The sequence below is a fragment of the Loxodonta africana genome, chromosome 1 (assembly GCF_030014295.1).
Source record: "Loxodonta africana isolate mLoxAfr1 chromosome 1, mLoxAfr1.hap2, whole genome shotgun sequence".
NCBI lineage: Eukaryota > Metazoa > Chordata > Mammalia > Proboscidea > Elephantidae > Loxodonta > Loxodonta africana.
Window position 1 is genome coordinate 47621346 of NC_087342.1, and position 18587 is coordinate 47639932.

General features: G+C 42.7%; 1 protein-coding gene across 7 annotated transcripts in view; it reads left to right on the forward strand.

The window, feature by feature from the left end:
• RREB1 (ras responsive element binding protein 1) overlaps nucleotides 1-18587 on the forward strand; it is a 145572-nt gene that overhangs the window by 71826 nt on the left and 55159 nt on the right. For 6 of the 7 annotated variants that reach the window (XM_064280217.1, XM_023557665.2, XM_010597562.3 and 3 more), the window contains exons 5-6: nucleotides 2657-2746; nucleotides 4333-4496. In XM_064280217.1, coding sequence (XP_064136287.1) covers nucleotides 2657-2746; nucleotides 4333-4496 — 254 coding nt within the window. Of the gene's footprint in view, nucleotides 1-2656; nucleotides 2747-4332; nucleotides 4497-5162; nucleotides 6226-18587 lie in introns of those variants that run through there. The other variant, XM_064280226.1, reaches the window with a different exon arrangement.

Genomic DNA, 18587 nt, shown 5'->3' on the forward strand with positions numbered 1-18587 from the left:
GTATATTTGTGTGTGGGTCTAAACGTGTGTGCAAGTGGGTGCATATACACACACACGTGTGTCTATGCACAGTATATGTGTGTATTATATTTGTACACATCTATCTATATGGATAGGTGATGTCCTTGGGTGTTGCAACTGGTTAATATGCTCAGCTGCTAACCAAAAAAAGTTTGGAGGTTCAAGTCCACCCAGAGGTGTCTCAGAAGAAAGGCCTGGTGATATACTTCTGAAAAATCAGCTGTGGAAAACCCTATGGAGTACAGTTCTGCTCTGAAACATGTAGTGTCATCCTGAGTCGGAATCCACTCAACAGAAGCTGGTGTGCATGTGTGTCTGTGTGTGTGTGTGTCTGTGTGTGTGTACATATATATTTATAAATTATTGATAATAATTTTGCAAAAGTACCCCAGATTGAACTCAACCCTGATGTTTGGCCCAGCTGTGAAACACCCCTCGTTATCTGGCAGGTGTTCTTATCGTCTGATGATCTGGGCCAGCTCCGTTCTGACTGTAGTTTTAGAACTGGGCTGAAAAGCTATGGTCCCCCCACCCCTGTACGCATACATTGTAACTATGGAAGGAGTGGAAGTTTATGGAGAACTAGATGACACTGGGAATCTTTTTGACCATCTCTGAGTGATCCAGTTTTTAGAATTCACATCCTTAAAAGCATGTCAGTTTGAGAGTGAGAAGATGTTTAATGTGCCTCCTTCAGAGGCCCAGTTCCTTAAATTAGGAGATGATTTGTATTGCTTAACATGAGGCCGAGAGTCTGAAGAGGAGCGAGAGAGACCGCTTAGACGACACACACAGGCCTCCTGCATGCCCTCCCCCCATCTGCTCGGTCGGGCCATCCGTGTTCATAGTCTCCGGGTAACTTTGATTTCCATCATCGCTCATGAGCAACCACAAGGGTGTTTCCTGTCTGTGCCTCGCTGGGGCTTTGTCCTTCTTTCTTGGTCAGACTCGCATGGCACTGTGGTTTAAGGCGTGGGCTGTGGAGGCAGCTGCCTGAGTTTTAATCCATGTCTGCTACTTAGTAGTTCCCTGATGTGGGGCAAGTTGCATGCCTCTGTACCCCTGTTTCCTCATTCAGAAAATGGGATCTATAATGGTGCCTGTCTCTCAGCAATTGGGAAAAAACCAACATTTCTGTACATACAGAGTTTAGCACATAGTAAGTGCTCACTAAATGGCATTATTATTACTATTACTTGCAGGCAACACAAATGCGTTCAGGCTAGTTCAAGTATAAAGGGGTCTGCTGATGCACAACCTGGCCCTAAGGGTCTGGCTGAGGAGACAACTTTCCCTCCCTCCCTCTCGGATAACCTGCCTTCCCACTTTGGTCAGCACTGACATGGTCCCGAACTGCTTTCTAGTGGCTTTGGCTTGCCACGGTGCTGAGTCCAACCCCTTCTGTACGTGAACTTTCAATTCAAGTGCTCATGATCACTTAACAAAGTTATTCCCAAACCTGGGCACATGTCAGGATCTCCTGGGCAGTTTGTGATTGTGACACAAATGGATTTCTGGGGTTCAGCACCCCCCACAATTCTGACTCACCATGTGGAGAGGTTGGTCTAGAAAGCCACATTTCACAGAGCTCCCCAGGGGGTTCTGCTGACTTGTGGAAACCTACTTACCTGCTTTAATCTCTCGGCATCCCAGGTCTAAGTTCCTGGGACGGGTGTCGAATCCTTGATCCAGTTAGTTTTGAGGATGGAGATGAGGACAGGGACCTATAGTGCTTAGGGACTGTGGGGACGAGGAGGCAGCTCTCTGTGATTTATAAAGTGTTTGGGGGCATTCTGTTTGGAAGGAGGAGCTATAATGTGTGGTGAGTAAAGGAGGTTGCCCTTTTCTTTAAAAGGCTAAAATATATTGCTTTAAGGAAGCATAAAACGAGCCTCCTAAAAACTAGTGATGTATTAATAGAGCTGGCTCTTCTGTAACCATTTATAACGGCTGTCTTCCCCATCAAAGTTTGGACAGGTGCAGCATTCTTCCCTTCGAGCAGGGTCAGGCAGGTGCCAACAGGAGGTGAAGGGGCCATGTTGACACCCATTGGGTGCACGCTGGGCACGCTGGGTATGGAGGGCTTCTCACCATTGGTAGGGTGGCTTTGTCAGATGAGAGCTTCATGCCCTTCCATGTGTCCTGGGGGCCTCAGAAACCAGGCAGAAAATAGTGAGAGGAACCTGGATCAGACTTGAGAGACGTATTCCTTTTCCAGCTCTGCGGTGGCTTGAGTCTTAATGTGCAGCCATCACGTATTCATGACATGTTACTATCTACACTGAGTGACTGTGACAGTTAATTAAATGGTGTCAGTGTAACAAAAGCGCTACTGTTTATTGAGTGTTTACTCTGTACCAGGCACTGTTGTGGTGGTTTATGTGTGTTCATTGACTGCATCCCCACCACAGTGAGTGGGTGCTGTTATTGTTCCCATTTACCAACGAGGAAACTGAGGGCAGACTTGCCGAGCTCAGCGCAGCAGGCTCCAGAGCCCATGCCCCTGGCCATGTTGATAGAGCCTCTGAGACACAGGTGCTAATTCTAGAAATGAAACATACTGTTTGACTGTGACTTGAAATCCATTCTCCCTTCTAATACCCTTTTTATTTTTTCCCCCCTTTCTTTCTTTTAGGAAACAAAAGAGGAGAAGTCTTCCTATAACTGTCCCCTGTGTGAAAAGATTTGCACTACACAGCACCAGCTAACTATGCACATCCGTCAGGTTTGCCACCTTCTTTTGCATTTGTGCTTTCAATGGTTCTTAGCAGAGGGCAGGGGCCTTCATTTTAATTGGCTGTGTTTAATTTAGATTTAATGTTTGGGAAGTAAGTGCTGAATGATCATTCTTGTGTAATTGCTAGAGTCTCGGGTCAACAGAGTACCTTTTAAGATTTTTTAAGAACATCTAGTTAGTTGAATATTATTTACATACATGCGTGTATGCATATATGTAGAAGCAAAGACTTTTCATTGTACAGGGCTTGTCAGTGTGAACAAACCCCCTTTCAGTATAATGAGATGGTAGATGTAGACCTCTCTGTTCACACTGGTGTGAATCTTAGTCCTGCAGCAGGGAGTTTACTCAGTTTGGAGTCTTTTTTGGTTTTCTCCTGTATTATGAGGCTTATTCTCCTCCCTCTCCTGTTATGGCAGACTTGTGAGAGCATTGATGAGTCTGGAACTATGAAGGACATGGTACTAACAGTAAAATAGGAATGTGGGTTTAGATAGAAATACTCTCCTTCTTATTCTATTCCAGAGGCAAAACCCATCTAATATCTGCAGGTTTGGGTTCTCCTCTGACAGCACGGGTGGGCCATGGAGCTTGAAGAGGGGCTGTTGACTTGTAATATTTCACGTATCTGCTTCATAGCTGAGAATCCTTATACTCATAGGAGTTAGTATCTGTAGTCAGTTCACCTATCTGTGTTTCATAGAAAGTCTTGCAAAGACCCCTGAGCCTTCTAGTAGAAGTATTTTCCAGACTGCAACATGGAGGTGGAAGAAGGTCATACCAAATAGTTATTTGCCTGTATTCCTGATAAATGTCGATGTTACAGACGATGTCTTCATCTCGTAGGGCCGCCATAACAGTACCACAAAGAGGGTGGCTTTAAAGAACCGACATTGTCTCCTGGTTCTGGAGGCTAGGAGTCTGAAATTAGGGCAATGGCAGGGCTGTGCTGTCTCTGTGTAGGGGGAGATGCTCCTTTGTTCTTTCAGTTTCTGACAGCCCTGAGCATTTCTTGGCATTCCTTGACTTGTAGATGATATCCTCACATAATGTCTTCTCTCCGTGTGCGACACTGTCTGTGTCTGTTCTCCCCTTTGTAAGACATCACTCAGAAGGGAATAGCAGTATGACTTACCTGAGGACATCTTCAACTAAAGTCCCCATTCCCCCAAATGAGATCACATTCACAGGTACAGGGGTTAGGACTTCAACATACCTTTTAAGGGGGCACGATTCTGTCCATAACAGAAGATACTTAAAACGGAAAAAAAAAAAAAAAGTAGCCAAGAAACCACACTGATTGTTTTAACCAGGCTCTGAATTTGCATTTGGTAGTAGCTGAGTGGCAACCCTCGTGGCGTAGAGGTTAAGTGCTACAGCTGCTAACCAAAGGGTCGGCAGTTCAAATCCACCAGGCACTCCTTGGAAACTCTATGAGGCAGTTCTACTCTGTCCTATAGGGTCGCTATGAGTCGGAATTGACTCGACGGCACTGGGTTTGGTGTTTCGGTTTGTAGTAGCTGAGCTTCCGGTCCTTCTTCTTAAGTCATCATTGAGATTCTTGCTTCCACCAGCACAACACGGACACTGGAGGAACAGACCATTCCTGCAGCATCTGTGGGAAGTCACTGAGCTCCGCCAGCTCCCTGGACCGCCACATGCTGGTGCACTCAGGAGAGCGGCCGTACAAGTGTACCGTGTGTGGCCAGTCCTTCACCACCAACGGAAACATGCACAGGTAGGTGACGGCTCCTTCACCTAGGGAGCTGGCTGGACCTGGAGGTAGGCAGAAAGCATAGTGGCCTGAGCTATTAAATGACTGGCCAAAAGGCACAGAGAATTCTTGAGTTGTGCTCACTGCATTGAACAGCCAGAAATGGGAATTGTTTACCTGTGTGCCCTGTCTCTAGGGTATTATGGACATCTGATCTTGGGAAACAAAGTGCTGAGCACAGTCTTTGGTTCTCACTAAGAATCTGTCCCACTCTGCCAATTGGAGTTTCTTGGTTTGGGTGCAGAGGTGGGCAGCTTCATGCAGAGTAACCCTCAGCAGCCATATAACCCTGCTCGTTCAGAAATTCTGCCATATGCCTGCCAGATCACTCACAGTCCTTTTCCTTGCGAGAAATTTCTGGAGCCTTTTAATAAATGGCTTGGTCCTGGAGATTTGGTATAGGATTAGGGCAAGAGGAAGAAAAAGAATATCTGATAAATGTCAGGAAATGACTTCCTGAGAGAAGGGAGTTAGATTGCCCCTCAGAAGTGGGAGGAGAGCACACAGTGGTGGGCACGCACAGATATTGTGGGCAGACCAATGGGAAGTGTACTCTAGAGAAGCTTGCCTCTATTGTGAGGGGTTAGGACAGAAAGCCCTTTTTTAGATGCTTAACTTTTGTTTTCACAGACACTTTAGGAACATTGTTACTCTACGAAAAGAAATCAAGGAATTCAAAATTTCACCTTCCCAGAAAATCAGGCTATTTTTATTTCTTCATATGCTCCTGTTATTATCCTGCTTTCTCTTTAAAACTTGACTTTTTATGTATATTATTTTAAAATAAAACTTGATGTAACTATTGTTATATAATAGCTATATTTACCAAATATAATTGTTTTACTTTAGTTTTTATCAGCACACAGATTGTATTTTTGTGAGTGTATAGCAAAAATGAAAAATGGTCTGATTTAGTCCACCTAGAAAACCATTTTATGAATACCAGTGGTCTGTACTGTGGGGCACACTGGTGTTGTGGTAATTTTACGGATTTTGGAATTAGGCACCTGAATTCAAATCTCAGCTCTGCCACTTGTAAATTTTTTGCTCTTGGGCAAGTTACTTAACCTCTTTGTGCCTCAGTTTCCTTACCTGTAAAATGATTATTAATAGTATTTACTGTAAGTATCTACTTCATCTGTGCTTGAGCACCTTGAGGACTAAAGTGCCCTGACCCAAGCCCTGGTGTTTTCAATCACCTCATATGCACGTGAAAGCCGGACAATGAATAATGAAGACCGAAGAAGAATCGATGCCTTTGAATGGTAGTCTTGGTAAAGAATATTGAATATACCATGGACTGCCAGAAGAACAAACAAATCTTTACTGGAAGAAGTGCAGCCAGAATGCTCCTTAGAAGCCAAGATGGAGAGACTTTGTCTTACATACCTTGGATGTGTTATCAGGAGGGACCAGTCCCTGGAGAAGGACATCATGCTTGGTAAAGTAGAGGGATCAGTGAAAAAGAGGAAGACCCTCAGTGAAATGGATTGACACAGTGGCTGCAGCAGTGGGCTCAAACGTAGCAACGATTGTGAGGATGGCGAAGGACCAGGCAGCGTTGCGTTCTGTTGTACATGGGGGTCACTGTGAGTTGGATCCGACTCCACAGCACCTAACAGCACTAACGATTTCACTGGATTAACGTGAGGATTAGGAGATAATGAGTTTAGCGCACGGTTCCCGGTACATGGTAAGCCCTCAGTAAATACTACCTTCTAGTATTATTATTTGCATTTCTAAGTAATGGTGCAATACTTTAAAGCCTATGGATTTCTCAGTCTAAACTCCTAGAAGGTATAATATGATTTCCTGAAAGGTATGAATATTTTTAAAGAATTTTTCTAAAATGTTTTGCCTTTTTTTTCTCCTCCATATAAATTTCAGTCCTGATGGGTCGTTCCCTTTACCTCTCTTCTCTTCCCCAGAGTGTTTTCTGGGTTCAGAAAGGAATTGAATAGTGTCACCGTTTCATACTATATTTTACGTTTTAGCTTTTTGTTAGTCTCCTGTTTAGACCTGCCTTTTGTTTAGACCTCCTTTTCCTGCTCCCAAGCTCTACCCTCCTCTGCCCCTCCCCAAAATCCTTTTTCCTTTACGTATCTGCCCTTCTCAAAGTCTGGTCCTAGAGGTACTGCCTTTTCCTTCTTGGGTGGTTTCCCCACTTTCTTCTTCCAGCCACCTGCTCCACTGACCTCACTCTGGGCCAACTCTGAGTGACAAGAGGGCAGGGAGGTATTGATGAGAAACACCCTTCTCGCGGCTGTGTAACCCTGACTACTTCCTGCTTATGGTCCCTGTGAAACCTCTCTGGCCTTAGGCCCAACCACCCCTGCTTGGGAAAGCTTCCATTGTGGCACAGTGTCTGTGATTGAACATAGAACATGTTAAACTCACCTATAAGGCAAAGTCACTGTCTTCTCCAGGGATGCCTCCGGGAATGCATTTTAAAAATAATCACAGCCAAAGTTGGGTTTTTAAAGCTGTGGCACACTGTGTGTTAGACACTCGGCTAAGCACTTTGCATTTATTTTGTTTTTTACATTTTTACTTAGATCTAATTCACGTACCACACGTTTCACCGTGTGGTATGGGAATTAGAGCACACAATTCAGTGGCATTTAATATATTCAGAATTGTGCAGCCATCACCGCAACCAATTGTAGAACATTTTCTTCGCCCAAAAAGAACCCCTGTGCCCACTGGCAGTCACTCCTCATTTACTGCCAGCCTTGTCCCTCAGCCCCTGGCAGACACTGATCTTTCTGTATAGATTTCCCTGTTCTGGACATTTCACATAAAGGGAATTACACAATATGTGGTCTTTTGTGGCCTGACTTCTTTCCCTTAGCATAATGTTTTCAACATTCATCCATGTGTAGCATGAACCAGTACGTCACTCCTTTTTACTGCTAAATAATACTCTATTGTATGGCTGTTTTGTGATTTATCAGTCCTTAGTTGATGGAGAGAGATTTGGGTAGCTTCCACTTTTTGCTATTATAAATAATACTGCTGGGAACATTCATGTATGTATTTCTGTGTGGACATATGTTTTCATTTCTCTTGTGTGTATACTGAGATATAGATTTGCTTGGGTCATGTAGTAACTTCATGTTAACATTTTTGGGGAATTGCAAAAGTGTTTCCCATTTTACATTTCATCAGCAATGTACGAGGGTTCCAATTCCTCTACATCCTTGCCAACGCTTATTATCTGTGGTTTTGAGTATACCCATCCTAGTGGTTGTAAAGTGATATCTCATAGTACTTTTTTTTTGTTGTTGTTCTTTAAGTGAAAGTTTACAAATGAAGTCAGTCTCTCATACAAAAATTTATATACACCTTGCTGTATTCTCCTAATTGCTCTCCTCCTAGTGAGACAGCACACTCCTTCCCTCTACTCTGTCTTTTCGTGTCCATTCAGCCAGCTTCTGACCCCCTCTGCCCTCTCATCTCCCCTCCAGACAGGAGATGCCAACATAGTCTCCTGTGTCTACTTGATCCAAGAAGCTCACTCTTCACCAGTATCATTTTCTATCCCATTGTCCGGTCCAATCCCTGTCTCAAGAGTTGGCTTTGGGCATGGTTCCTGTCTTGGGCTAACAGAAGGTCTGGGGACCATGACCACTGGGGTCCTTCTAGTCTCAGACCATTAAGTCTGGTCTTTTTATGAGAATTTGGGGTCTGCATCCCACTGTTCTCTTGCTCCCTCGGGTTCTCTGTTGTGTTCCCTGTCAGAGCAGTTATCTGTTGTAGCCGGGCACCATCTACTTCTTCTGGTCTCAGGATGATGTAGTCTCTGGTTTACGTGGCCCTTTCTGTCTCTTGGGCTCATAATTACCTTGTGTCTTTGGTGTTCTTCATTCTCCTTTGCTCCAGGTGGGTTGAGACCAATTGATGCATCTTAGATGGCCGCTTGCTAGCGTTTAAGACCCCAGACACCACTCTTCAAAGTGGGATGCAGAATGTTTTGTTAATAGATTTTATTATGCCAATTGACTTAGATGTCCCCTGAAACCATAGTCCCCAAACCCCTGCCCCTCCTAGCTGGCCTTTGAAGTGTTCAGTTTATTCAGGAAACTGCTTTGCTTTTGGTTTAGTCGAGTTGTGCTGACCTCTCCTGTATTGTGTGTTGTCTTTCCCTTCACCTAAAATAGTTTTTATATACTGTCTAAATTAGTGAAAACCCCTCTCCCACCCTCCTTCCCCACTCTTGTAACCATCAAAGAATATTTTCTTCTCTGTTTAAACCATTTCTTGAGTTCTTATAATAGTCGTCTTATACAATATTTGTCCTTCTGCACCTAACTAATTTCACTCAGCAGAATGTCTTCCAGATTCCTCCATGTTATGAGATGATTCACAGTTTCGTCGTTGTTCTTTATCGATGCATAGTATTCCATTGTGTGAATATACCATAATTTATTTATCCATTCATCCGTTGATGGACACGTTGGTTGCATCCATCTTTTTTGCTGTTGTAAATAGTGCTGCAGTGAACATGGGTGTGCATATATCTGTTCGTGTAAAGGCACTTATTTCTCTAGGGTATATTGCAAGGAGTGGGATTGCTGGATTGTATGGTAGTTGTATTTCTAGCTTTTTAAGGAAGCGCCAAATCGATTTCCAAAGTGGTTGTACCATTTTACATTTGCACCAGCAGTGTGTAAGTGTTCCAGTCTCTCCACAACCTCTCCAACATTTATTATTTTGTTTTTTGGATTAATGCCAGCCTTGCTGGAGTGAGATGGAATCTCATTGTGTTTTTGATTTGCATTTCTCTAATAGCTAATGACTGTGAGCATTTCCTCATGTATCTGTTAGCTTCCTGAATGTCTTCTTTAGTGAAGCGCCTGTTCATGTCTTTTGCCCGTTTTTTAATTGGGTTATTTGTCTTTTTGTAGTTGAGTTTTTACAGGATCATGTAGATTTTAGAGATCAGGCTGATTGGAAATGTCATAACTGAAAACTTTTTCCCCAGACTGTAGGTAATCTTTTTACTGTTTCGGTGAAGTCTTTGGATGAGCACAGGTGTTTGATTTTTAGGAGCTCCCAGTTATCTAGTTTCTCTTCTGCATTGTTAGTAATGTTTTATATACTGTTTATGCCATGTACTGGGGCTCCTAGCATTGTCCTATTTTTTGTTCGATGATCTTTATCATTTTAGATTTTATATTTAGGTCTTTGATCCAGTTTGAGTTCATTTTTGTGCATGGTGTGAGGTATGGGTCTTGTCTCATTTTTTTGCAGATGGATATCCAGTTATGCCAGCCTCGTAGTACTTTTGACCTATCTTTTCCTGATGGCCAATGATGTTGAACTTCTTTTCATGTGCTTATTTGCCACTTGTACATCTTTGGGAAAGTATCTACTTAGACCTTCGCCTAATTTTTAGTTCAGTTATTTGTCTTTTTATTGTTGAGTTTTAAATTCTTTATTCTGGATGCAAGCTCTTTATCAGGTAGATGATTTGTGAATGTTTTCTCCCGTTGTGTGGATTGTCTTCTTTTTCTCAGTGGCATAATTTGCAACACAAAAGTTTTAAAATTTGATTTTTCTTTTGTCACTTCTGCTTTTGGTGTCATATATAAGAAGGCTTTGCCTAATCCAAGGTCACTTTGTATTTTCCCCTAAAAGTCATATAGTTTTAGCTCTTATGTTTATGTCTGTGACCCTCTTTGGGTGACTGTTTATCTGTGGTGTGAGGATGTGGTCCAGTTTCATTCGTTTGCAGGTGGGTGTCCAGTTGTTCCAGCACCATTTGTTGAAAAGACTATTCTCAACCCATTGAATTGTCTTGGTGCCCGTATCCAAAGTCAGCTGACCATAAATGTACGGACTAATTAATGGACTCTCAATTCTGTTCCACTGATGTGTATGTCTGTCCTTATGTCAGTGCCACTTTGTCTTTATTACAGCAGCTTTGTAGTAAATTTTGAGATTAGGATGTATGAGTCCTTCAACTTAGTTCTCTTTCAAGATTGTTTGAGCTATTCTGAGTTGATCGCATTTCCATATGAATTTTGGGATCAGCTTGTCAATTTCTGCAAAAAAAAAGGGGGTTTGCTAGGAATTGCATTGAATCTATAGATCCATTTGTAGAGTATTGCCACCTTAACAATATTAAATCTTGTGGTCTATGGACATGGAATATCTTTCCATTTATTTAGCCTTCGTGGGTTTCTTTCAAAAGTATCTTAGAGTTTTCAGAGTACAAGTTTTATGTTGTTGTTAGTTGCCATTGAGTTGACTCCGACTCGTGGTGACCCCGTATGTACAGAGTTAAGCTGCTCCATATGGTTCTCAAGGCTGTGGCCTTTCATAAGCAAACCACTAGGCCAGTCCCCTGAGGGGTCTCTGAGTGGGTTCAAACCACTAACTTTTCAGCTAATAGTTGAGTGCTTAACTGTTTGCATCACCCACAATGGAATTGTTTTCTAATTTCAGTTTTGGATTGTTCATTGCTTATTGTTGTTGGTGTGCCATGGAATCGATGTTCAACCCCTAGTGCCCCCGTGTGACACAGTAGAAATGCTCATAGGGTTTTCTAGGCTGTAATCTTTATAGGAAAAGATTGCCAGGTCTTTCTCCTGCAGAGTCACTGGATGGGTTCAAACCACCAGTCTTTTGGTTAGCAGCCAAGTGCTTAACCATTGTTTGGCACCTTTGTTCTTTGCTGATCTTGTATCCTGCAACCTTCCTGAACTCGATTATTCGTTTGAATGGTTTTTTAGTGGATTCCTTAGGATTTTCTATAAACAAGATTATGTGACCTTCAAATAGTGATAATTGCTTTCCAATCTGGATGCATTTTATTTCATTTTCTTGCCTAAATGCCCTGGCTAGAACCTTCAGTACAGTGTCGAATAGAAGTGGGGAGAGCATATATCCTTGTCTTGTTCCTGACCTTAGAGGGAAAGCATCCATTTTTTCACCATTAAATATGTTAGATGCGGGTTTTTCGTTGGTACTGTTTAACAGTTTGAGGAAGTTTTTTTTCTATTCCTAGTTTGTTGAGAGTGTTATTATAAAAGGATGTTGGATTTTTTTCAAACACTTTTCTGCAACAATTGTGTTGTCCTTTGTTCTATTAATATTGTGTGTTACATTTTCAGGTATTAAACCAGCCTTATATTATGGGAGAAACTCCACTTGGTCATGGTGTATAATCATTTTTATATGTTGAAGGATTTGATTTGCTAGTATTTTGTTAAAGGTTTTTTTACATCTATTTTCATTTTTTTTTTTATTTTCATAAGAAATATTGGTCTGTAGTTTTCTTATGATTTCTTTGTCTGATTTTGGTTTCAGGGTAATACCTTGTAGAATGAGTTGAAAAGTTCCCTCTGTTTTTTTATAAGGGTTTGTTTTTGCTCTCACCACGTCTATTCAACATTCTTTTAAATGTTTGGTAGAATTCACCAGTGAAGGCATCTGGGCTTGTTTTATTTGGGGTAAGTTTTAAAATTAGTAATCAATCTATTTGCTTAGTGTAGATCTATTCATATTTCCTATTTCATCTTGAGTCAGTTTGAGTAGGGTTTTTTTTTTTTCTTTCTTTCTAAGAATTTGTCCATTTCATGTAGATTATCTAATCAGTTGGCATGTAGATTTTCTTAGTGTTCCTTTATAATCTTTTTATTTCTGTTTACCTCTTTCATTCTTGATTTTAGTAATTTGAGTCTTTTTTGTCAGTCTAGCTAAAGTAAAGATTTACCAATTTGTTGATCTTTCTAAAGAACCAACTTTTGTTTTCATTGATTTTCTCTATTATTTTTCTCTTCTCTGTTAACTTCCACTCTAATCTTTAAGATATCCCTCCTTCTGCTTGTTTTAAGTTTCAGTTGCTTTTCTTTTTCCAGTGTCTTCATGTGGAAGAGTGGGTTATTGATTCGAGATCTTTTTTTTCACGCAGGTAGTTACAGCTATAAATTTCCCTCTAAGCACTGTTTTAGCTGCATCCCATAAGTTTTGGTATGTTATGTTTTCGTTTTCATTCATCACAAAGTATTTTATAATTTCGCTTGTCGTTTTTTCTTTGACCCACTGGTTATTTAGGCATGTGTTGTTTAATCCCCACATATTTTTTTGAGTTTTTTTTTTTTTTAGTTATTGCTTTCTACTTTAATTGTAGTCAGAGAACTTGCTTGGTATTGCTTTCAATTCTTTTAAATGTATTGAGGCCTGTTTTATGGCCTAACACGTGGCTGATCCTGGAGAACGTTCTGTGTGCACTTAAGAAGAATGTGTATTCTACTGTTGTTGGGTGGAGTATTCTATAGGTGTTTGTTAGGTCTCGTTGGTTTATAGTGTTGTTCAAGTTTTCTGTATCAGTGTTGTTCTCCACTTACATTTATGTACTCTGCCATGTATGGTTTATATAATTATTATCCTGTTTTGCAGATGAGGAAACTTGCCCAAGATCAAAGTAACTCGCAGAACTGAGATTTTGAACATAGGCTGACTGGCTTTAGAGGCTGAAAGAAATAACTAATTTGGCTTTTGTGTCACTTTGCATATTAGAAAAATGCATGCTTTCACTCTGTCCCCACTCTGAGAACAATTCTATGTTGTCTGAGAGCTTTACTTTCAACACAAAACAACCTCAGACACTATACTAGCCTAGTCCACGCCATGTGGCGAGCATGAAATAGCTTTGAAGACAACCACTGTAACTTGAATTTTATTACTCCGTGTTGTTTGAGCATACATACATGGGCTAAAAAAATGACCTTGAGTGTTATAAAAGCACAGCTCCTGATGTTATCCTAAGGTACATTTCTCATTTACAAATACTGTGTATTGGAGCTATTTGTAAATTATTGCCCGTAACGCCTTAGTGATGTGTGCGTGTGCTCCTTTTTAGTTTTGCACTCATGGTTTTTACTTTGAGGAAGCTTGGTTCAAAGGGGAGGACTAAGTTGGAGACTGAGTTCTAGTTCTAATTCAGCAAAACTGTAGGGAAGTCTCAACTCTGGAGACTCTCGTTGAAAACTTGGACTCAAATAAATGGCCCAAGGGGAACCCTTGTGAAAGGATTCTGAAGGTTTACAGTGCTCTCTGGAACTATCCAGGAGCACTGGTGGTTCAGTGGTTAAGCGCTTGACTGCTTACCAAAAGGTCAGCAGCTCGAATTCACCAGCTGCTTCTTAGAAACCCTGTGGGGCAGTTCTACTCTGTCATGTAGGGTCACTATGAGTCAGAATCGACTCGACGGCAACATGTTTGGTTTGGTTTTTGGTGGAACTATCCAGGTGGGGATGTTTCCGAGTTTGTATTATTAGAGCTAAACCTACCTCGTGGGGACATTGTGAGGATTGATGAGCTAGTACTTGCAAGCACTTAGAAGGTGGTGGTTGATGTTAGTGGCTCCATGCCCAACGGAACTGGACCATTGTGATCCACAGGGTTTTCACTGGCTGCTTTTCGGAAGTAGATCATTAGGCCTTTCTTCCTAGCCTGTCCTAGTCTGGAAGCTCTGCTAAAACCTGTTCAGCATCATAGCAACACCTGTGTCTCCACTGCACATGAGGTACATTGGCCGAGAGTCAAACCCAGGTCTCCCTCATGGTAGGCGAGAATTCGATCATTGAACCATCACTGCCTTAGGATAAACTAAAAAAAAAAAAAATGCTTGTTAAACAGAGATTATAAGTTAGTAGTCGTTAGTAATAATGATGACATTATTATAGGTGCCATAGAAGGACGGTATACTGGATAAACATTCCTGTAATGCCAGAAAATAAGTTCAGAGGGTTTTGTTATTTTTGTTTTGCCTTCTGCTATACTGTATCTGTAGTTTAAATACCAGAAGTTTATTTGGAATACTAGAGGTTACCACATCATATTCGTTTATATTTATTTTGTCTTCTCTGCAGAGAATGGGTTAGAAGAAGATTTGGCTTTTGGTAATCAGTCACAGTAAAGTCGTTACCGCTTTGATTTGTTGGCAAAACTGTACTTTTGAAAAAAAATTGTAAAAAATAATCACAAAAATGTACCAAAGCATGGAGTTAGATTTATTTGCCCGGTGGATCGGTCTAGACCCTGAGACTCAGTGGCAAGCTACGATCTTCCCCAAGCTCATACCAGGGGCCAGAGCTGCCCTGGTACCTGTGTGCAGGAATTAAAAAGAATCTTCAGAACCTAGGTTTTGAATTGCTATATACCTGGTTGATTTTCAAAGCACGGAAGGATGTGAGTCGGCTGTGAGAGTTGGCTGCTTGAGACCAGAGTTCTTTTTCCTATTTCCCACCCGCCACCACCGCTGGTGCTCCCCGAGGTCAGTGGGTACCATCTGGAGCTGAAGCAGAGCCCAGAGCTCACTGAGGCGCAGCTGGCTCTGAAGCCTGGTGCTGAACTGGCGCACAGTGAGCCTGCAGCCCCCGTGGCACAGCTGGCTGTGAAGCCTGGTGCTGAGCCGACACCCAACGAACCTGCGGTCCCCGCAACCACAGTCGACACCCAGGGTATGTGCAGCCTGTCCTGTTTGTAACCCACACCTTGGCCTCTCCTGCTTGCGTGCCAGTCTCATCGGACGGAGCTATGTTCGCTGACTTGGGTTCTCCCCGGCTCTGCCGTGACTCCCTGTGACGTGAGTTTCTCTGTCTATGTCTGTGAAGGCTTCATTTCCCTAGGCGGCTCTAGAACACGGTCTCGTTCATTACACCTACCCTCCCCTCTGTGTTATTCTCATGTCGCCTGTCACGAAGGTCATCTGTGCATGTGTGTGTACACGTGTGTGTGTGCACACCTTTTTAGAGATAAGCCTGGCCTCCCAGGGTCTGCTGTAGACCAGTGACTTGTAGAAGGCAGACCCGGGCTCCCCACCCCCAATTTCTGTTGCTGCTGCACCCCAAGGGCCTCCAAACATCTCCCAACACAGATTCCAAGGACCAGTGCTTTTTGGGTTTCAGGTTAGGTTATTCTTAGCTGACATTGAGGTACTCGTTAGAGCCTCCCGCTTTATGGAGCAGCTCATTCTGTTTCCTTCAGCCACTAGTCATTTTGTGAATATAGGTTAGCTGTCCTCATTTATGAAGCCCTGGTGGCACAGTGCTTAAGAGCTATGGCTGCTAACCAAAAGGTGGACAGTTTGCTCCTTGGAAATCCTATGGGGCAGTTCTACTCTGTCCTATAGGGTCGTTATGAGTCAGAATTGACTTGATGGCAACAGGTTTGGTTTTTGGTTCTTATTTATAAGACTTGTCGGTCTTCTTTGTAGTGTTTCCTTTATCTTAGTTTCATGAGAGGACCCTTGGCACATAATGAAATCAGTAGAGTGAAAAAACTAAGTAAATTAATAAATATTAGTGAGAAAAACTTCACAGAAAGAGCTGGCACATTGAATCATGTTCTGTGCAGACCTGTGGACAGTTGGTTTGTAGCACTGATAAAGCACATCATTTACTATAACTGTAGTAAGGAAATTTAAATGGTATTTTTTAAAAAAGGAATTATGTCTGATAAGTAGGAGATGAGAGTGATGCTAACGGCCACACCTTTTGAGAAGGGTCGGAAGGGAGAGCGTCTCAATTTGTTACCATATCTGGCACCATTTTGATAGTTACCACCTTCCTGTGTGTGGATTCTCGTATTTTTGAAGTTTGGAGATCCTTCATCCCAAACCTTTCTAACCACAGCTTAGTTCCTGAGCAGAATAATAGGCTGCCATCAAGTGCAAAACACGGATCATGGAAACATCACAGGGCTCCAGCTTTTCGTTTCCCAGAACTCTTTATCAGTTGCTCCCACGTTGAAAATTGGGATTGAGTGGTGCTTGTCTTCCAAAACAAACTTGGGAAACTGAGCCAGAGCACGCCCTCTGGGAGGGCTTGATATAGGAAAAAGGGCATAGAGCTTTGCAGTTTGGAACACTTTCCAGAAAGTGCTGGAATGAAGAGCTACCAAGAAGCAATAATGGAAAGAGAGGATTGAAATGGACCTCTTTTGGAATAAATCCAGTGTCTGAAATGGGTATTTTTCTTTTGCAGATCATAATTGCCTTGGGAAAAGAGGAAGTTAATTTCCACTGGTTCTGCGTTTTACAAACTAAAGTTTTAAGCGAACGTGAAGAGTTGTGGCATATGTGTTGTATTTAAGGACCTGCTGCTGGCGGTGACATGCTGTCGTGACTCTCTGCTCCGTTTATTCTCTGAGGAGCGGGGGAGAGGGCATTGTCATCTCAGCTGTACCATTGGAGGGCTGAAGATGAAGGGAAACCCTTCAAACGTCATCTAGTGATTTTATTGTTGGCTCTCTTTCCAACTGCCATGGGCATGGTTTTCTCTGTTGCTAAGTATAGGAGATAGATCCTGAGGAAGCCGCAGGATAACGAATAGTTTTCAGGAACAGGGACTTATGTGTTCCCATTATGCTTGGGGAATATATTAGCTGCCCAGAAATGTGACCTAGCCCATGACAGAGTGGGGCCGTGGAGGCTCAGGATTTAGCACACGGACTCTCAGATGCTCAGGCTGAGCCAGCCTTGGCATGTGTAGCCTGATTGGGTATGTCTGCGACAGGTGTCAACAGCCCACGACAGGACTCTTGGCGGGCAGGGCCAGAGAGAGGACAGTGTCTCAGAGGAAGGGAACAGTCACTTCTCTACCCCCCACGCCCATCAAGAGGAAGCGCCCTGTGGACCTCTGCTTGGTCACATTGCGCTTCTGAGGACACCCTGTGAGACGTTCTGGAATTTGCTGTCTCAGGGTGGAGGCGACCACTCAGAGGCGCGGTCAGTCCCATCTTGAAACAAGTCGTTAATTATCAGGTACCAGTCCCCGTTGACATGTCCTCCAAGGGAAGGTATCAGGCCCCATCCACAAGGGAAGAAGTTATCTTTATGATAAAAATCTGCGGAACACCCTACGCAGGACTGTTTGACAGTTGTTTCCCTTGAGATATTTCTATAAAAGACAAGAAGAAAATGCTTATACAACAACATTTCGGTTATCTAGTGTTAAATAGGTAGCCTGGTGGTACAGTGGTTAGGTGCTCAGCTGGTAACTGAAAGGTCAGCGGTTTGAAGCCACCAGCCACTCTGTGGGAGAAAGATTTGACAGTCTGCTCCTGTAAAGATTTCAGCCTTGGAAGCTCTGTAGGCGGCAGTTCTACCCTGTCCCGTAGGATCACTATGAGTCAAAATCGGTTTGAGGGCAATGGTTTGGGTTTGGTTTGGTTTTTAGTATCAAGTGTCTTTTCCCCTTTGTTTCATTTTGATGAGAAGACAAATCAGAAGAAAATACAGCTCAGGGGTGCTCAGACATCTCAACTGTGTAACTCCATCTGTTCTTAGTTGCTGTGGCGTCGGCTCCGACTCCTGGTGACCTTAAGTACAACAGAACGAAACGTCGCCTGATCCTGCACCATCTTTGTGATCATTGGTGTGCTTGAGTCCATTGTGGCCACTGTATTTTGAATGCCTTCCAACCTAGGAGCTCATCTTCCAGCACTACATTGGAGAATATTCTGTGCTCCATAGGGTTTTCATTGGCTAATTTTTGAAAGTAGATCACCAGGCCTTTCTTCCTAGTCTGTCTTAGTCTGGAAGCTCTGCTGAAACCTGTCCACCGTGGGTGACCCTGCTGGTATGTGAAATACCGGTGGTATACCTTCCAGCATCACAGCGACACGCAAGCCCAGCACAGTACCGCAGACTTGACAGACGAGTGGTGGTGACTCCACCTAGATCATAAATGTTGTGACTGCACATACAGCTCTCTACAAGGATGGTTGAGGAGGTCGTTTAAATGATATTTTATGGTACATACACAGAACATGGCCACATGAACTATGCTGGACATAACCCGTTGCTGTCAGGTTGATTCTGACACATGGCGACCCCATGTTTTAAAGAGTAAAACTGCTCCCTAGGGTTTTCTTGGCTGTAATCTTTATGGAAGCAGATTGCCAGGCCTTCCTTCCTTGGCACTACTGGGTGGGTTCAAAGTGCCATCCTTTAGGTTAGTAGTCAAGCACAAACTGTTTATACCACCCGGGGATCTGTGCTGGATGTAAGACCCTTATATATGTTGGGTATTCCGTGAATAT